At 41.8% G+C, this 21,725-nt stretch overlaps 1 protein-coding gene across 2 annotated transcripts in view; it reads right to left on the bottom strand.

Moving 5' to 3' along the window:
- Nucleotides 1-21,725, bottom strand: part of arhgef39 (Rho guanine nucleotide exchange factor (GEF) 39) — an 83,410-nt gene that overhangs the window by 16,408 nt on the left and 45,277 nt on the right. For both annotated transcript variants that reach the window (XM_041202051.1, XM_041202052.1), the window contains exons 7-10: nt 6,360-6,430; nt 5,697-5,825; nt 2,810-3,039; nt 1,012-1,100 (exon numbers count right to left, since the gene is read on the bottom strand). In XM_041202051.1, coding sequence (XP_041057985.1) covers nt 1,012-1,100; nt 2,810-3,039; nt 5,697-5,825; nt 6,360-6,430 — 519 coding nt within the window. The remainder of the gene's footprint in view (nt 1-1,011; nt 1,101-2,809; nt 3,040-5,696; nt 5,826-6,359; nt 6,431-21,725) is intronic.

The following is a 21,725-nucleotide window of genomic DNA, read 5'->3' on the forward strand; positions in this document are numbered from 1 at the left end:
TGTGGTTGACTCTTAACTGCCCTCTGAGATGGCCTAGTAAGCCACTCAGTTCAAGGGCAATTAGGGATGGGCAACAAATGCTGACCTTGCCAGCGACACACGCATCCCATGAAAGATTAAAGGAAAAAAAAGTTTATTTCATGTCGGTCTAATTAAAAGGATCACATTACTTGCCTTTTGTGTGTGAAGCAATAATTTGAATGATATAGTCAGTAGCAAGAAGCTATTGAAGACACTAATGACACTGCTTCCAAATTAAATAATTTAATACTGTACATGGTAAATTATACATTGCTGAACAAAAGGGGAACTAATTTGGCACTCCAAAGGTTAAAAATATTTCTGTCGCTGAGCAAGGTAGCATTAAATAAAACATTAATTAACCATAACTGTTCTGGGCCTTTAAGCAAAACTTCCAAGATCTTGCTAACTGTGGCTAACAGATGTTCTGACAATACCATCTTTAACAAGGCAAGTAAAGGGAAACTTTTAACAAGATGCTCTCACTCTTGTAGCCAATCTGCTGCTTTACACCCTGTAGTGTGCATTTTATAGCAGGCCTCTTTCAGGTGGAAGGGTTATGCAGACTTACCGTCTGAAACAGAATCTACTCAGGGTTCAAACTGTGACCCTGCCGGCACAGATACAGCAGGGGTGACCTCAGTAATGACCAGTGTGCATCCACCACGAAGCTGGTCAGTGCCAGCTGATTAAACTTTTAACAGCATCCCTTGTGCGATAAAGGGCAAAATGACAACATTTCCCCATCGTCAATGTGTCTGTATAATAAACTAATTAGTAAACCACACAGTCTGTGGAGCTTTTAATGAGCACTATCGGCTGACTTCTGTAATAATAACCCACGTCTGGCCCCTTTTGGGATTCAATTAAGGGAAAGACTGTCATACGCTCGGTCTGGCTGATCAATGAATCCATTCCGACCTTTTGTCGGGAGTTCTCCTCAAGGTCAATGGCAGCAGCAAGGACAGCCAGCTTGCCAAATCTACCTACCCAATGGCAACAGACAGGCATCGGTACCAGTCGTTGATGTCCTCCTGGTCATTCGACATCATGAGGAGCTTCTCCTCAGGAAAGGTTAACTAAAAGACAGATTTAAAAAAGGGCTGATTAGATTTCATTTCTAGCACTTCTGCCATTTAAAAGCAGCCTTTTGAACTTTTACACAGAACCCAAAGAAATTATGATCGTCAATAACGCAAAGTCCTTCAATTTATTCTTTCTGTGGATCCTTCATCATGAAATATTCAAAACCATTTAAGGATGCAATAGCACGTTATCATCAATAACCATCATTGACATTTTAAATGTGCAGCAAAGATTAGTCCCATCAAATAAAATCACCAATCTGTCTAAAGACAACATTTCTTCATTATAAAAATAAAACAGCAACTTTGCACCTTATAAGAAGTCAACAAACACTACAGGATCATTTACTTTAGACTGACAAATGCCTGGATTTCTTGGTGACACTTTTCATTAAAGTACAACAATATCTGAATGACCATAAGGAGCCGGTCAGCTTAAAAAAAAGATATTTTGGTGTAAAATACATTCGCAATGCGGAATTCAAAATGAATAAAGATTTCAAATGTGCTGTCATCAAATGTATTATCTAATTATGAAGTTCACTGAACAGGCCAAGTGAAACTGTTGATAATATTAGTTCCTTGCCTTCTGGGAATACTTAAGATTTATGCACAAATAGATTCAGCGTCTGTGGAAACACAGTAATTAAGAATTTGTCAAGGAAATTTGACTCTCTGGGGCAGAAATTACATTGTAACACACAAACAGCAGTGCACCAGCATTTGTACTGGGCATAATTCAGGTTGATTATTTATACATCAAAAGCCGTCTGCAAGCTGCAATCGAAAATGAAAGCGCCAGCACATTACAGATTGCAGAGAGTACTGAATTCTTCTTCAAATCTGCGTGTGAAACTGGAAGATATTTTCATGAGGCATTTCATTTTGCATATAAATTGGAGCATAGATTGTGCGTCTGAATTTACTGCTGTCAAATTTAATTTCTCTTTAATTCTTCAAGCTAAGATGCGAGTGGCTCACAGTGCTGACTGCAATTTTCAATGCTTACAGGTAGCTTCCAGATTGATAATCTGCCTTCATGAGAGAAAAAAAGAACATTGATATCATTGCACTATCACCCTATATGAATTTTGCTTCACAGGATAATAGGATGATGAAATGCCAGCAGAGTTATTAGAGAAAGCCAACTACTTAAATAAAGTGGTTGACAGAAATGGCAGAGACAGACTTGAACACATAACTAGCTCCAAACATTTAAGCTTCCCTGCAGGTGAAAAACTGAAATTCTGCGCTTTTGCCTCCCAACATATACATTTTTAAAATCAATAAAGTTATGCAATCCAATCATGCAATCCACACTTCTGATTTTATCTATTAAAATTATCTGGTAATTACTTTATGAATGAAATGGCTGAAAAGGAAATTGCCTTTGATATATACATTCAGAATTATTAGTTAATTAATACCCAGGTTTTATTGAGCTTCACACTTTGAAGCACTCGACAGTCATCTTGTAATGGAACATTAACCCACATCTTGTTTAATATAATCACGTTAGTTTGCTTTGTGCCATATTTTGAAGAAGCAATCGTACTCATTGCTAAGATTTCTGTAAAACGATTGGTGATAAAGTCAAAGAAAAATAATTATTAAACGGTTTACAAAGTCATCAAAAGAGGTAGACTTTATGTATCTTATGAAAAAAGTAGAAAGGGGGTGGTTACTTTAAAACAAAGACTTACACTAATAAGCCCTCCCTGACTCTTGGTGTGTCCAAAGACTTTCTCTATAGTGCCCTCGATCAAAGGGTAGGCCTTCTGCCAGGCAAACTTGTCAGAATGCACGGGGTGGAGCGGGTGGCAAGGTTTGGTCATCAGGAGGATATCAGAAAACAAAAAGAACATTTTGTGCTTCAATTCCTCGCCCTTAGATGGCACAATCGCCAGCCAGCCCTCACGAATGTATTTCCTTCCTGTGATAACACAAGAGGAAAGTTGTTAAAAACAAACTTTGCACTAAGTATAAAGGGCTTTGAGGTTTACCTCTGTAGCTTCACTGGAGAGTGCAGGAGTTCCACAACGGACCTTTCTTGTAAAAGAAAGTCTGCTCATAGATAAAAAATCAAAGGGAAAATTCTTACCAATCAACACAATTCATCTCACCAGTTTGCTTTATCTTACTTTTGAATATTCTTAACCGTTATCCACCCAATTGCAGCTTAGAATTTCTCTTGTGAAGCAGCAAAAATACATCTTTGATGAGACATCCTCACTCCCACAGCACTCAAGAAGCTTGACACCATCCAGGACAAAGCAGCCTGCTTGATTGACACCTCATCCAGAAAAATTCCCTCCCTCCACCACCAACAAACAGTGGCAGTAGCGTGTACCATCTATAGAATGCACTGCAGAAACTCACCAAGGTTCCTTAGACAGCATCTTACAAACCCACGACCGCTACCATCTAGAAGAAAGGCATCTGACACATGGGAACACCACCACCTAGAAGTTCCCCTCCAAGCCACTCACCATCCTGACTTGGAAATATATCACCATTCCTTCACTGTCAGTGGGTCAAAATCCTGGAACTCCCTCCCTAACAGCACTGTGGGTGTATCTACACCAGCAGTTCATGAAGACAGCTCACCACCACATTCTCAAGGGTAATTAGGGATGGGCAATAACTGTTGACCTAGCCAGTGATGCCCACATCCTGTGCACTGAATAAAACAACAAAAAAAAACATCTGCGTTTAATAACCCAGGCTAGAAGGAGATGAATTGTCTGCTAATACAAAGGTCCCGCAGCCATCTCGTGGTTGAGACATTTAACAGTCTTTGGAATCCAGTCGATGGATACACATCCTTTGGTAAAGATGGTGGAGAGGTGGGAGTCATGTGGTATGGGCCTCTGGCTTGTGGAACAAGTAATATCGCCTTGCTGAGCTGCATAGCTCAGTCTGCTGTTTACCATCTAACTAGTAGCCTCACAGACAAGGAACTCTGCCCAGGTGGAATACCTGGCCCCCATCTACACAGCTTTTGTTGGAAGTTCTGTGCCATTGCCTTCAAGACTAATTCATCTCTGCATGCCTATTTCATCATGCAAAGTCAACACCACAACATCAGTTTTTAGCCCGCTGCCCTCCTTTGGACTTTGATTCTGGACTCTGGCACTCATGTGAACCATTATCGAGTTTCTCTGTGGTCTCTGTATTGTAAAACCTTCTTTTCTCTATCCCTCACTTTACTGTCTGCGTGTGGAGGCAATGTTGCAACCCTGCTTTCGCATTTTGAGTGTATGCAAATATACTAATCCTTTGAGCTCATGCTATCTCAAGTTTGCTGTGGGGTTATTAATAAAAAATTGGGTCACACAAAAACCAAGGGGTTGGTAAATACGCCACCGCTTATAAAGATGAAAACAAATCAAAACGCCTGTTTATGGGTGGGAGGAGAAATTAGTGCTGTTTAAATTAACCCCCGTCCTATCTGTAACACACAAAGACCCATTTTGAATGAAGCCAGCAAAATGCAATGAAAACCAAAACAAAATCGCAAAAAGTGCTGTGAATTATGAATATTTCTGAACCTAACAGTGGCCTTTAATAACTATTTCACATAACTAAGAAATTAACATTTACAACTGCAAGGTTTTAGTCAAAATTCCCTTTTAAAAAAGGCTTAAAAATACTTTGGGGTCTAAATTGCAATGAAAACACAGATGTTCATTATCAATGATTCATTTCATACTCAATGAGTTGTGAACCTGTCCATTATTGCCCTGGTACTTTAAGCATGACTTTGAAAAGAGAAAGTTCAAAGAGCAAGACTTTCATGCTACCCTTCCCATGTCAAACACTTTCAACTTGCGCTTTCAAAGTGAAACTCAGCAGCTGTTCAAAGGGCTGTGGGTTTGCAGGGGGCAAGGACAGAGCAAAAGGTTGCACTGCAAAGTCTTAGAACTTCCCAGCAGTGATATCTTAAACAAAAAGTAAAACCCACAAAAATTAAAAGCATATCGCATTGCTAGAAAATACTTGCCTTTGCCTAACATTTTTCAATTGCGGGAGGAGCGATGAGAGGGAAAAAAAGTCATCTCTTAATATTAAATCAAATGAGAAGATTAAAATTGAAAAATCCCAGAAAAGTTGGCTAAGAATACTTATGAAGTGCCTACCAAACATCTAATAAAAACTGCCTTCTGCATGCCGGGTATTCATCTTTCTCTCACTCTCTCTCTAGCCTTTTTATCTGCCTGCCCACAAGATTTGGAGCACCATTAATTGGTCCTCAGGGAGGTTGACAGGCCTCCGCTTTCATGACTGGGCTCTTTGTGCTTTTTCACATGTGGGCATCGCTGAAGAGATAAACAAAAGGAGGAAGTCTGGAAAAAAAGACAAAACTGTGCCTTCAATAATCTAGGCCGAAAGCCTTCAGAATTTGTCGGCTTGCTGGTGAATAAAGTTAAATCAATTCATTGAAGCTTGCGACTATTTTGCATTAGACCACTTTGTTAAGGTTCCTGTAATCATTCTAGTCACTTTGGATCACCTTCTCCCACGTTTCTGCAATATTCAAGATCATTTCCCAAGAAAAATAAAAAGGAATTATTGATCACAAGAACTAACCTGGAGCTAACACCTTGCTCCTTCGTCCTTTCAGCAATTTCTGTACTCTCAGCATCTGCAGGTAATTTTCATGCCTCCGAGTCTGGTCTTGAATGTGCTGAGAAACTTCGGAAACTGCTTTTACTGCGTCTGATGTTCAGAAAAATCAGCGCAAGCATTTTTAAAAAGTAAATTTGTATTAGGAGGAAAGAAACAGACACCATTTACTCTATCTTTATAAGAATTGCATTTGCTAAGTGGGGAGGGGGGTTCAATTATCACTGCTATGCAAGTAATAAAATGTTACTGCATTGCTTCCTCGACTTAGACTTTCCCCAATGCTTGTCCGGAGGTTGAAATTGCAATTCTGTGTTCAAGCACCCTTGACAGGGAGCAGCAGAAGCTGGGAAATTGCAGGCACAGGCCATGATTTTCCTGCAGATGCATTCACTCTGAGCTTTAGAGTGTTTGTTACCACTTAATTCAAAAATATTACATATATTACATATATATTATACACACACACAAACTTTTCCTGTAATGGTCGATGGATAATCTTAAGCGTATCTTCTGATAAATCGGATATTTATAAAAGCTATACCATCAGATTTACTGAAAAATGCATTTTGAATGACATTTCATTGTAATGATTTTAAAATACAGGGAAGGAAAAGTGAGTCTTACTTGTCAGCTGCTGAAATTCAGGGCTGTCGGGGCTGGTGTTTTCAGCTAAATCTAGTAACAAATGTTTGTATCTGAAATAAAATTTGATTTGTTTTAACACTCTCTTACTTTTACCTACAAAAGAAATGTAAATAACTTGTTGGCAAAAAAAAAACATGCAGGCATTCACCAGAGAACAAATTGCACATTTTCACTTGTAAAGCAGTTGTTGAAGAGAATGATAAACAGGAGAGGAATTAGAAGTAAACGAATCAGCCATAGAGTGGATGGCAGAAGGGAAGCTGCCGATTTCGTTGTGGGAGCATAATTTAGCATGCCTGTGGTCCCGTGATTTGTTGGGGGAGGTGGTTGGGGGTTGTGGGGGGGACGTGGAGGGAGGCAGGACTGAAGGCTCCCCCTACAACCCACGTCCACCTGCCAAAAAGCTGGGACTCAAAAATGAGTCTGAAGAATAGTTTGAAAGAGAAAAGTCTGAAGGATGAACAGAGACAAGTGCCTATTTCAAACTGAGAAAATGCATTAAAATGTTGCTGCCACCCCAAGATTTTTCCTTTTTCACTGCCCGTTATCTACACAATTAGGATCAGCATTTTTACGAATAAACCTCCGCTTCTAGTTTACTTTTCCTGACCCTTTAAACTAATATTTCCTCTCAAGGATTTTAGGTAGATGTTTGAATTTTTTCTCCCCCCCAAAAGGAGAGGCACAGAAAGGCTGGGGGGAATGATGTGGCATCTCCCGAGTTTTTCTGTCATCCCGTGTCTTTTAGGCTGCTTCAAACCTGTTGAAACGCTCCCAATTATGCTGCAATATGCTTTGCTGCTTCTGGGAAAGCAAGTTTAAAATTGACATTTAGAATTCTTTCTGCCCCTTTATTTCACTTGCATCCGCACCACCAACCAGCTTGCTGGCAGGACAGGTAAAGAGATTCAAAGGTGGCTCTCATTAACACCAATACTGTGTCTGCAATGTCAATGGGAAACTGCTTTTGCTCTAGGTCAAAAAGAAATGAGCTCACAGCAGGGGAGCACCAGCTGCAACCAGAACATCCATCCAAAAACAATGATAGAAATTCAGCATTACTGAGTTCTCTCTCCTTACCCAAATATCTCCACTGATGCTGGCACAAGTGCAAGTAGCCCTTTGATATGAGTAGCCAATCTTCACTGGAGAGCCTGGGCTGTGGTCAGGCAGCTGTAGGGGCATCACAGCCAAGTATGATTCCACCCATCCCTATTATCCCCAGAAGGGAAGGTGGGAGAAGAAGGAACGAGAGGGGTTTATATTGGGGAGGGACAGAAAGCAGGCATCCTGATGCATTTCCCCTTGCATTTAGACATTTCATTATCAAAATGTTAAGATTTTTTTTCTCAACTGTTGAATTTCTGCAGTTTTAAAGTGGAAAATCGAAGAATTTAACATGTAAGGTGTTAATCACAGGTCCTTTCCTCGACAATGTGTACAGTCAATTACACTCCAGGATTCACATGCAACAGTGTAGCTCACTACAGGTTACTCTCTTAAAATACAAAGTGCTGGATATTGAAAAATTCCAACAGGTATTACTGATGGCTCGGTAGCCACAGATGAAGGTCCGTCTTCCCATGATATTTCATACACCCAATAATATCCTAAACTTCCTCTTCTGGAGCATCCAATTGTTTCATAAAGAGATAAAAGGCTAAAGGGTTTTTGCCTCCAGTACTCTGTTGAATTCCAATACATTGATAACTGCACCATTTAGAGAACACAGTACATGAGATGTGTAGTATTTTTCCTGTATCAGCTCTCATTCCACCCTTCACTAGTTTGAATCTATTTCCCCTTGCCTTAACTATTTTAGCTTATATGGTATGTGAGACAAGACTATTTTTCATCCCTTTAACTGTCTTCTATGCCTCTGGTAAAACCACTTCTCAGATGTTTCCTATCCAGGCTGAAAAGCCCAAGTCTCTCCAGTCTTTCCTCTTAACTCAGATCTTCAACACAAGCTCAAGCTAGTGATTCTGCTTTGCACTGTTCTCAGTGCTTATGTATCTCCCCCGTGACTTGACAATGTGAACTGGATGCCTTACTGTGTGGTCTGACCAGAATACAGTACAGTCTGATCAGAACTTCCTCTGGCTTGTATTACTCAGCTACATAGTTTAACATGACATTGGTTTTGCTAATTGCTGCTCTGTTTCTTGGATATTGAGACTCCTAGGCCTCATTCAGCCTCATCCTTAGCTTTTATAACACCATTCATGGAGTGTGTGATAAAGGCTTGCAGGCAGAAATATTTCCAAACTTAAACTGCCCAGAAAGTAATAATTGTTTTAAACATATTACCAGAGGAAACACAGCAGCAAAGTTAAATGGCAGCAATAAGAGGCAAATATGACAAATGCACTCATGTTTTAAGATATGACATTCTGATACCAACAGGTTATTCATCAATGCTCATGTTTCTAATTAAAATGGAACACAATGACACACTATTACTGGGGAATATCTAATTTGTGGTCATCATCTGTTAATGATTGAATGCAAAAATAACTATTTCACAAGTAACCAGCATTTTAAGCGCTTGTGTAACCTGAAAAAAAAATGCATATCATCACATGAAACCTCCACAGCATGGGGAGGGAAGGTTAGGGACTGTTAGGAGGGGGCCTGAAGAAACTATGGCTCAAATTTTCACTCATCCCTCACCATCTGAGGCCTTTCATCTCCCTTCCTAGATTTGTTTCTCTCGTGTGTCAAGGTTCAAGTTTCCGCTCCGGTTACATGCCCACAAAGGGTCTACTCCTGGAATGGGAGCTTACCTGTTCTTTCCACAAAGGCTGACCAATCCGCTGAGCATTTCCTGCATTTTCTATTTTACTTTCAAATGTCCAATGATTGCAGGTTTTTGGTTGCATTTTGTGCACAACAAGAATTCCACTTTTGGAAATATAGCAGGATGCCTCGCTGGGTTCTACAAGTCAATGTGGTGTGGAGTCTCTAAGCTAATGTATTTTTAGGATTATCAATCTTAGCCCCAGAGATAAAGAAATGTGATAGATCACAGACCAAAGAGTCTATTTCTGCCACAAACACCTATAGTTTGGCAAGATAACAAAAAGTGTAGGATGAGATGCAAATGTTCATCTCTAGGAACATGTATGCCCAAAGGGTGAGGTGAGGAGGAGGTAAGATACCCTGATCCAGCTGGAACTACTTTTGAAAGTCCATCAAAATGACCTTGAAGAAGAGGTACACAGTCTACGATGACAATGCACGGTACAAAGATAAAGACCTGGACAACTCCAGAATGCATTGCACAGGAGGCTGTTTTGTGATGAACACAGAGGACAGGGTGGCCAACACTGAAGCGATAAGATGGATTGGCCTCCATCCAATAATGGAATATCTTGCGATAAGAAGTTTGCACTGAACAAGACAGGAAGGCTGCAGGACAAAAGTAATCAATTTTTGAAGGCGATGTCTTGGGTTCCTGATGAGAATAAGACCCTGTGAAAAGCTGGAGTTGAGCTAGCGGTACCTTTCACAAGAACTGAATGGAATATTATAGGTAGGAAACTATTTGATCTGCTGGAGAAGAGATTTTAATGATGAGGTCTCATGGTATTGATGGCCAGCAATGTTAAACCTCCTACACCCAAATTTGGTGATCTATCTGTACAATCTATGCCTCCTTTGTGAAATGTTTGGTGGAGCATCTTTCATATAATGGAATCAAAAACACTAAGCATCATTTGAAACTATTATCGGAAAGAGTTTAGACAGAAAATGCACCAAAAGGCTTGCAATTTTTTTCGCCAATTATGTCAACAGAAAGAAGAGGAGCAGGATTGAACATGGGCTTGGGACTTCCACATTTTTCTCAGTGAATTCACAAGGTAACTAAAAAAAATAGCTTTGGAGGGTTTGTATTTTAGCATTAACTTGGATTTACTGACATTGAGGAACGGCCAATGTGATATCATGGTGATTTGAATTGAGATGTAAGTGTTGGTTGCAATACCAAGAGAACGCTCTGCTCTTTTCCAAATAGTGGCAGCTCAAACAGGTAGTTGGAACCTCAGCTTAACATTTCCTCTGAGTGATGTCACTCCTGACAATGCAACCCTCTCACCCCCAAAATACTGCATTAGTGTGCACCCAGGTCATATGCCCAAGTCTTGGAGTAAACTTGGTGCTGGACACTTTACCAGCCAAACCAAGCTGACCAACAAGCAGTGCCTTAATGCAAACGGGGTACTGTGAAAATTTTTCAACATGACCAGGATATTCACCATGTAAATTATTCACGACTCAATCTACAATATCGTCCTGGAAAATACTCAAACTATTTGGGAGTTACCGAACAATTACTGACAATCTGCTCTCTTCAGCATGTACGCAATGGGAATCTAATTAGTACACATTCGAATAGACCAAACAATCCCTGTTGTAGGCATTCCAGGAGGAACAGTGTAATGAAAACATAACAATCTTGACATACAGGTCTGCTTAACAATAACTGGTCCACGATTTGCTTCTCATATAATTAGTGCATTTTGTTACTGTCTGATGGATATTTTCTGGTAATAAAGGGCAGCATAAGGCAAATTCCATCTCCTCTGGGCCTAATATGCCAATGATGCACGACTGTCACTGTGGGAGTCTGTCAAATGCGAAGAGCTCCACTGTGCAGGTCCTCTCCAAACAGTGGCAGCAGCTGGCTCCGGCATATGCTTCCACGAGCAGGAGCTTCCCAAGACCTACTGCTTTCATCACTGCGGAGATTAATTACTGCAGACTGGTGTCAGTTGCAGGCAGGCCAGGCCTAGGGGAGAATCCCACACTATATACTGTGACAGCAGACATAATGTGTCCTGTCATTTGGAAGTCCAGAACTTACTTTTTTTTTAAAAGAAGCTATTTAAAGCCAAGCCAGAAATACTGCAGATTTATTATTTTGCAGAAACACACTTTGAGCCAATAAGTACTTTATACAAATTTCTGCGGACTTAAGTTTAAACTACAAGATCAATAATCTAGTCTGAGTAAAATGATAACGCTAGCTTTACTGCATTACTGAAATAGTCACAGATCCAAAGTGCATATTAGGGCAAAAAGATATTTGTGACATGAAATTAATAAATGTATTGATTATATGCAATGATTCATCAGGGAGATTACATGGGTTTGAACCTAATGCAATCAGACAACAGGAATTCACAAGAGCATAAAGTAGTATAAAGGGCGGACCCCAAGTGTACTCGAAAATCATCCTCTAATCATTTATTACTTCATACAACACAAAGGCAAATCTGTCTCTCCCAATTTCAGCTCTGCAAAATGGGAAACGTCATGTCATGGGGAAAAGATCACAAATAAAAAGATGCAACAAACCACAAAATCACAAGTAACTAGCGCAAGCCCAAGAGAACAATTGATGAAGAGTTTAGAGAGAGGGGAGCTGTACAAATGATGGTGACATTTACAGGTATATGCTTTCCAGAAAATGTGAAGGTAAAACTCAGTATCATCACCTCAGTGGTGACATTTTTGTGCCTTGTTTGGTTGACCGTGTGTTCAACTGCAAGAATACATTTGGCATCCTGGCAAGTTGAACAAAATCAAGTGAACCAAGTGAACTCTTTTAATTCTCCAGGTGCTTCTCAGCTGTTCTCGATGGCTGGAGAGGGAGCGTACAAGATGGCAAGAGTGGAAGGAAAAAGAGAATTCATGAGAGCGCACAAATTAGTTAGAGAGAACGTGACAATTTTCCAACTTAAGTGTAAGCAACACCATAGAAAATTGTTTATCATCACAAGCTGGTCAACAGGACATAATTAATTTGTTTATCAAATTGAGAATGTTGAATAACCATAACCAACTTTTCTTTTTTTTATTATTCTTTCATGGGTTGTTGGCATCGCTAGCATTTATTGCCCATCCCTAATTGTCCTTGAGAAGGTGGTGGTGAGCTGCCACGGAGTTAACACCTGGAACAGCTGCATTGCAAAAACATTTGTCAATTGGAGTCAATTATTAAACACCCTGCCTTTATTTCTCCAGAGACAATCATTCTATGTTCAGGTTTTTGGGGCTGGTCACAGAAGAAGCCATCCTTGAAAAAGATAGAAGGTAAAGTTGACTACGATGATACAATTGGCAAAAGATGCACACCCAAGGACCTCAGGACAAGGATTGGGAGATTTCCTCCATGAACCATGCTGTCGACTGTCAGGTGGAATTAGAGCCCTTTGCTGGATCTTTCCAAATTGACAGATTGCACCATACTAGCCAGCGAGTTCATTAAAAAGGAGCTAAAACAAATCAGCCACATTTTCAGTGTCTGAGATTCCAGAGCTCCTCCCGGATATGTTGAGTATGGGGACATGTGCTGGCATATCACCACGCTGGCTACATGCCCAAAGCATGCAGGGGGGTGGCATGCTCCAATATCTGCTGACAATTGGCAATGTCTAATTGGAGACCAAGATGGCAATATGGTATTATTTGAAGCAATTTGCCTGTCCACACTTGGCATGCACTGGATAGAAAGTAGCAAATTCCAGCTTCACAGCTGCAGGATACAGCCATTCAGAGATCCATCAAAATTCCTGAAGGATAGTTTGGAGGAGTGGTCCAAATAACATCTAGCTCCTCTGTGACTGACATGCCATCACATCCAGCCTGTCACCTACTGAAAGATGCTTCAAGTGATTGCCAGGTTTAGAAGAAAAAGTCACTCGTGTAAACTCTGCACTTGGGCAAATACACAGGGTTTTAGAAAAACGTTTTGCATCAAATGGAGTCGGTTCCTTAAAAAGCTTGCTTATATTAGCAATAAACGTTAACTTGCTTTTATAAAGTACTTTCATCCATAATCATGCACAGAAGCAGGAGGAAAGGAGAGATAAGGGATAATGATCAAAAACTTGATCAAAGAGGTGGGTTTGAAGAGGAGGGAGTAGTAGAGGATTCTAGGAAGTGTCAACTGGAGGCACAACCTACAATGGTGGATGGATGGGAGGAATGGAGAGTTTGAGGATGAAGGGTTATTATAGGACTGAAGAAAGTTATAGCGAAACACAGAGGGGCCAGGGAAGACCATGGAAGAAATTAAAGGCCAACATTTTTTCATTTGCAGTTGGAAGATGAGGACACCAAGGCACTGAAGATTAGAGTGGTGGAGAGCAGAACTTGGTGCAGCATAAGAATCAAGTAGCAGAGTTTTCAATGAGCTGCAGTATATGAAGGATAGGGGATGGGAGGATGACCAGGAGAGCATTCTATTTCGATGAAAGGATGACAGTTCCTGCAGCAGATAGACTGAGTTAAGGGAGGAAGTGAGAAATGATCCAAAGGTGGAAATAGGCAGTGTTTGCAATGGAAAGGATATGCGGATGGAATCACAGCTCATGGTTCTCAATTGTCAGGGTTTATTACCTAGGACACAGGCTAGGAGGGGAATCCGAGGGTGGAGTCTTCTGCCAATAGGCTCTGAGTAAGGGTCAGAATCATTTCCGGGTCCTAACCCCATTCTGCCTGTCAGGGTGCCCACCTGGGTAATCTTCATAGAGATGGCCAATTAAGAGGGTCCCAATCTAACATCCAATTAAGGAAGCTAGGCATATCCCTGAGGCTGCAGATCATTGTTGGCGGGGGGAACCAAAATGCACCTTTCCATCTTGAGGGGCACCCTCTGAAGAAGTTAGGTATAAATAAAGAAAGCCTATGACCACAGCTGCAAGGCCATTTGTGCCGGCGGCAAGAGCTGCGGCCCACTGATGGCTGTTGCTCTGGTGAGGGAGGGTTAAAACAGGAGGCCTAAAGGGTCCCCAGGTCAGTTACTGGCAACCAGCCGCCAAGCAACTGCCAGGTTTGACCCTCAGTGGTGGGCCTATCCGCCCACTGGGAAGATCCCAGTAGCATCCCCGTTTACTCTAATAAACAAAATAAGAGCAACACTATCTAAACCCGACTCAGTAGGCTAGTTTCACTCTAAACTATAGAAGAAAATCCCCCATTTAACTTCTAAAATGACTGAAAGTCCCCATCCATGGTTATACTTTATTCCACTTTGTTCTCCAAAGTTATTCTTAGCTCCTGATAGCTTGCTTCTTGTTTTTCTTTTCCAGCTAGATAACTTCTAATCCCCAAAATGACTTGCATGGTGAGAATTACCCTGGAGATTCTTCCCTGTAGCCAAAACTAGAAAAGCTTCTACCCTTATTTAAGTCCTCACAAGCTTGGTATCTTCAATCCGAGTGCAAGCTCCCACCTGCATTCTGTGTGGTGAATAATAGGGAATGGCAGCCTCTATCTCTCTGCTCCATCACTCCCTCAGATTCTTACAGGCTGACCTTTTGTTTGTGAGGTTCAGTAATACCTTAGGGAAACCTGCAGCCCAACCTACAATGGCTTCTTATACACTATTCCCCCCTCAAACCCCATCTCCATGGCAACATGATTCACATGATCCTTGTATCCAGGTAGAAATGCTAATTAGCTATCCTCTAGACCCCAAACTCCTCCTATCTTGGAATTAAATAGGCAGCTTAAAGTATATAAAATCTGACATTCCTAACACCTCCCAATGGGACATGGAGACTAAAAGTCCATCCACTGTCAACACAGCTGCTCTAGCCATTGTTTACAGGTATGAGCATCTTGCACCTTCCTCCCATTAAAACAATCTGGGCCCCCTTTTAACCTTTTAACAACCTAGCCAATCAAGTTTGTTGTCAGGCAGGATTTTGAACAGGTCACAGGATCCCCTTCATTCCTCCATCTTACCCTAAATTAAAGAGACAATCCCAAAACATGACAATCTTACAAGCATAATTTTTGTAACGCTATTCTTTGCATGGACCATATCATTACCGTTAAACGCTCTGCGCCATCCTATCTCACTCTGCTTCGCTTTGTCCCAGTTGCTACACTACTCTATTGCCTCGGCTTCTCTCTTATATTTTTAAATCTCTACTTACCTGACCCCTGCCCACCCTCCCCCACGCTTTTAGTTCAAATTCCTAAACATAGCCCTAGTTAGATGCTTTGTCAGGACACTGATCCCAACCTAGTTTATGTTGAGCCCATCCCAATGGAACAGTTCCCTCTTTACCCAGTGCTGATGCCAATGTCCCATGAATTGAAAACCTTTCTTCCCACACCGTACTTTGAGCCACAGATTTAATTCCTTAATCTACCTGACTTTACTCCAACTGGTTTGGGTAACAATCCAGAAATTACTACCTTTATGATTAGGTGTTTTATTTTTGACCTTAACTCCTCAAACTCTTTCAACAGAACATAATTTTTCTTTTCACCTATGTCATTAGTTCTTATGTGGATTCTCCCCTTCCCACTGCAAGTGCAACCCCAGCTGTAAGGAGATGTCTTTAACCTTGGCCTTGACAGTCACTACCACATTCCTTTCCACTGCCCCCCACTTGAATGGCTTCCTGCACCAAGATAGTATGGTCAGTTTGCTCATCCATCTGAGTTCTCATCCACAACAGGTAGCAAGTACCTCGTACCTGTTGGTCAAAGTCATGGGTCGAGGCTTTTCCATCACTAAATCCTGGATCCCCATAACGGCCTGACTCGCAGCCATGCCATCCTGTCCCTGACCATCAACCAACTCTAAAGTCTACTTATCCTAAGGGGTATGACTGCCTCCTGGAATGGTTTGTCCAGGGAACTCTCCCCCTCCCTGATGCTACCCAATGTCTGCAGCTCGGGCTCCAGCTCAGCAACTCTGAGCAAAAAACACCCAAGCTGCATACACTTACCCCAGATGTGGTTGCCGGGATCGCAATGCTTTCCACATTTTGCAGTCACAGCACACTACCTGCCTTGTCATGTCTGTTTATCCTCATTACTTATTAAACTAAAAGCAAGTTACAATCTCCTAGTTTGGAGACAACAACATTCACCAGTTACTGGAGGTGAACAAAAAAATATAGAAAGCAGCATCTCCCTCCCCATCCATGAGTCCCAATTACATCAAATTCCCAACTTTAGCACACAGTTTATGAAGCACTCTGTGCTCTACTTTATCAATAAAACTAACACACAGGTATCCTAGTGCTTAGTCTAGACAGGTATCCTAGTGCTTAGTCTAGCTATCTTGTGTATCTATATTAGTTTAAAAAGTAATCGAGTGCAGTTAGAAAGAATTTATATTGCACCTTTTCATACCCCCAGGGCCATCACAAGAATTGATTCTCTTTAAACAAAAATGCGGCAGATTTTCCCATCAGCGAGCGGGGGACAGGGCCCGCTCGCCGACGCGCGGTGATGTCGGGTGGAACTCCCGACGTCACCACGCCCCACTTAAACTTTCTGGTAGGCGGGGGTGCAGCAAAATCAGCTGTGCACCAGCTGACCTGTCAATGACCAATTGAGGCCATTGACAGAGTCATTTAGCTAATTAATGGACAGGTGGGATGAGGTTTCATGTAGGTTTTTAAAAGCTTTATTAAAGCTTTTTTAAAAATTATGGACATGTCCCAACTCATGCGACAGTGTCACACGAGGAGACGTCAGGAATTTTTTTTCTTTAATTTTAAAATTTGTGACAGAACAGCTGATCTCCCTGAGGCAGCACTTAGTCTCAGGGAGATGAGTGCGCTCTTTCATGCGTATACGCGCAAGAGTGCACTCTCGGGTTTAGGGAATCCCCCTCCCCGCACAGGGAGCGCATAGCGCTTCCGTGCAGACGTTGCGCTGGGTGGGTCTTAATTGGCCCACCCATGTAAAATGGCGCCATCCCCCCGATTGGGGGCGCCGATTGGAGGTGCATCTATGCGCGCCTGCAATTCAACTTTGCCCTCGACGGGAGGAAAATCCTGCCCATGAGAACTGCATCGTCACCTTGTCTCAAAAAAAGTTAAAAACTAAAATAAAAATACCTGGAAAAACTCAGCATGCCTGGCAGCATTTGCGGAGAGGAATACAGTTAACGTTTCGAGTCTGTATGACTCTTCAACAGAACTAAGTAAAATAGAAAAGAGGTGAAATATAAGCTGGTTTAAGGAGGGGGGAGGGTAGAGCTGGATAGAGGGCCAGTGAAAGGTGGAGATAACCAAAAGATGTCATAGACAAAAGGACAAAGGAGTGTTGAAGGTGGTGATATTAGCTAAGGAATGTGCTAATTAAGGGTAGAAAGCAGGACAAGCAAGGTACAGATAGCCCTAGCGGGGTGGGGTGAAGGAATCGAAATGGGCTAAAAGGTAGAGATAAAACAATGGATGGAAATACATGTAAAAATAATGGAAAAAGGTGGGAAAAGAAAAATCTATATAAATTATTGGAAAAAAAGGAGGGGGATCGGAAAGTGGGTGGGGATGGAGAAGAAAGTTCATGATCTAAAGTTGTTGAACTCAATATTCAGTCCGGAAGGCTGTAAAGTGCCTAGTCGGAAGATGAGGTGCTGCTCCTCACACTCTGCTTCCTGTAAGGACTCCATCCCGTTCTCTCAGTTCTTTCGCCTCCATCACATCTGTTCTGATAATGCCACTTTCAAAAACAGTTCCTCTGACATGTCTTCCTTCTTCCTTAACCGAGGTTTTCCACCCACAGTGGTTGACAGGGCCCTCAACTGTGTCCGGCCCATCTCCCACATATCCGCCCTCACACCTTCCTCTCCCTCCCAGAAACATGATAGGGTCCCCCTTGTCCTCACTTATCACCCCACCAGCCTCTGCATTCAAAGGATCATCCTCCACCATCTCCAGCAACTCCAGCATGATGCCACCACCAAACACATCTTCCCTTCAGCCTCCCGGCGGCATTCCTTAGGGATCGTTCCCTCCGGGACACCCTGGTCCACTCCTCCATCACCTCCTACACTTCAACCCCCTACCACGGCACCTTCCCATGCAACCGCAGAAGGTACAACACCTGCCCCTTTTCTTCTCCTCTCCTCACCATCCAAGGGCCCAAACACTCCTTTCAAGCGAAAAAGCATTTCACTTGCACTTCCTTCAATTTAGTCTTCTGCATTCATTGCTCCCAATGTGGTTTCCTCTACATTGGAGATACCAAACGCAGACTGGGTGACCGCTTTGCAGAACACCTTTGGTCTGTCCACAAGCATTACCCAGACCTCCCTGTTGCTTGCCATTTCCGCACTCCACCCTGCTCTCACGCCCACATGTCCATCCTTGGCTTGCTGCATTGTTCAGGTGAAGCTCAACGCAAACTGGAGGAACAGCACCTCATCTTCCGACGAGGCACTTTACAGCCTACCGGACAGAATATTGAGTTCAACAATTTTAGATCATGAACTCTCTCCTCCATCCCCACCCCCTTTCCGATTCCCCCTTTTCTTTCCAATAATTTATATAGATTTTTCTTTTCCCAGCTATTTCCATTACTTTTAAATGTATTTCCATCCATTGTTTTATCTCTCCCTCTTAGCCCATTTCGATTCTTTTATCCCACCCCACTCCCACAAGGGCTATCTGTACCTTGCTTATCCTGCTTTCTACCCTTAATTAGCATATTCCTTAGATAATATCACCACCTTCAACACCTTTTTGTCCTTTTGTTTGTGACATCTTTGGCTATCTCCATCTATCACTGGCCCTCTATCCAGCTCTACCACCGCACCCACACCCCCGCCCCTTAAAGCAGCTTATATTTCAGCTCTTTTCTATTTTTACTTAGTTCTGTTGAAGAGTCATACGGACTCGAAACGTTAACTGTATTCCTCTCCACAGATGCTACCAGCCCTGCTGAGTTTTTCCAGGTATTTTTGTTTTTGTTTTGGATTTCCAGCATCCGCAGTTTTTTGCTTTTATCTCAAAAAAGTTACTTTTGCTGTCTTCTCATAGCAATGCAGATTGGACAATGCCAATGGTTGGTTTGCTCAAACATAATCCATCACCAATAATCATTTTATGCTGTGAATTCTGTCATCATTCATCAGGTGTGGGCTCAAGTAAAACTCATTTAATGGGCATTTAATATTGGACACACAATTATATAGCACCTTTCACAACACCGTGATATTCCAAAAAGCTTCAAGGTCAATTAATTTCTCTTGAAGTTATGCAATCAGCAGCCTATTTGTGCACAGCAAGATCCACAGAAGATTAATGACCAATACCTGGAATGGGCAGGTGGTCTTATGAGGGAAGTTTGGACAGGCTAGACTTGTATCCATTGGAGTTTATAAGAGTAAGAGGTGACTTGATTGAAACATATAAGATCCTGAGGGGTCTTGACAGGGTGGAAGTGGAGAAGATGTTTCCCCTAATGGGAGAATCTAGAAATAAGGTCACTGTCTAAAAATAAGGGGTCGCCCAATTGAGACAGAGATGAGAATTATTTTCTCTCAGAGAGTCGTGCGTCTTTGGAACTCTCTCCCTCAAAATGTGGTGGAAGCAGAGTCTTTGAAAATTTTTAAGGCAGAACTAGATAGATTCTTGATGAACAAGGGGGTGAAAGGTTATCGGGGTAGGCAGGTGTGTGGAGTTGAGGTTCAAATCAGGTCAGCCATGATCTTATTCAATGGCGGGGCAAGCTTGAGGGGCTGAAGGGCCTACTTCTGCTCCTAATTAATTTGTTTGTATGTTTTTTTCATATGACCATCCAGGCCACTTTGGTGATGGTGCTTGAGGGATAAATGTTGGCCAAGACAGCAAGAAAACCTTCATTTTATCCAAGAATACCAGAGGATCCTCGGTTTAATGTCTCAACCTTCAACAAGGGAATTACAAAATGCTAGTATGCAAGTGCAGCAAGTGACTAGGAAGGCAAATGGATTGTTGGCATTTATTGCGTGGGGAAATGGAATATACAAGTCGGAAAGTTTTACTGCAGCTGTACAGGGCCTCGGTGAGACCACATCATTTCTGAGATGAAGTGCTTATCTTATGAAGAAAGGTTGAACAGGTTGGGCCTTTACCCATTGGAGCTTAGAAGAATGAGAGCTGATCTTATTGAAACATGTAATATCCTGAGGAGACTTGATAGGGTGGATACCAGGAGGATGTTTCCTCTTGTGGGGGAGACTAGAACTAGGGGTCACAGTTTAAAAATAAGAGATGGTGACGAGGAGAATTTTTCTTTCTCAGGGGCTTGTTAACCTGTCGAATTCTCTTCCCTAGAGACCAGTGGATACTGGGTCAATGGATTTATTCAAGGCTTAGTTAGGTTTTTGATAAACAAGTGGATCAAGGGTTATGGGAGGTAGACAGGAAAATGAGCTGAGACCACAACCAGATCAGCCACGATCTTTTCGAGTGACAAAGCAAGTTCGAAGGGCTGAATGGCCTACTCATGCTTCTAAGTTCTATGTTCCTATATAAGGCACTGAAATGTCTGTCTCGATGATGTGCTCAAATTTTGGAATGGGGCTAGAGGACTTTTTAACTCAAGAATTGAGGGCTGCCCGTGAGCCAAGCTGACAGTGTGGTGTTGTGGTTTCAAAAGCTAAAGTGACAGGAAAGCATGTATTATTGCAGTCTGTCGCCCTTAATTCTCTTAAATTTGAGCTTTTATTTCATGTATTATGAACAATTACTGATCTATTAAACCCTCTTCAGAAGATGTGGACTTGCAATAGTAACTTCCATCATATTATGTTATAAATAAATACAATCACACAACGCTACTGGTAAAAGTGACAACAGTTTCACTACAAGTACTTCTTCTGAAGGGGTGAGTGCTGAGTGGACAAGTTCTGCCTGCATAAGGTGAACGTATTACAAACTGATCAGCTGCTCATCATTTAAATCAAAGTTTTAGTTCTTATGGGGCATTAACCTTGGAATGCATCAAGACTGTATTGCCTACATTGCAACCTGTAAGAAAGCTAACTGAAAAAAAACCACAAAGTTAAAATGTTAATGCTAACAGAGATTTCAAGACTTTAGTTAATTTCAGATAACAATTTCGAAATCATTTGATCATTGCTCTCATAGTGCATGTTTTTCTGTGAACTCCTTAAATTAGATTATTGCCTTATTACACATTGTTAAAAGTCATACACATATTTCAAAACATATCAAACTTGCGTACACAGAATTAATGAGCTTGCTAATTTCTATCAACTACCATGCAATAAAATAAAGCAGGACAAAGCAACCCATTTGATCAGCACCTCATCCATTACCATCAACATTTACTCCCTCCACCACCGATGCACAGTGGCAGCAGTATGTACCATCTACAAGATGCACTGCAGCAACTTGTCAAGTCTCTTTTGACAGCACCATCCAAACCCGTGACCTCTGTCACCTAGAAGAACAAGAGCAGCAGATACATGGGAACACCACCGCCTACAAGTTCTCCTCCAAGCCACATTCCATTCTGGTTTGGGACTATATCGCCGTTCCTTTACTTTTGCTGAGTCAAAATCTTGGAACTCCT

This window comes from Carcharodon carcharias, chromosome 13 (assembly GCF_017639515.1).
Source record: "Carcharodon carcharias isolate sCarCar2 chromosome 13, sCarCar2.pri, whole genome shotgun sequence".
Taxonomy (NCBI): Eukaryota; Metazoa; Chordata; class Chondrichthyes; order Lamniformes; family Lamnidae; genus Carcharodon; species Carcharodon carcharias.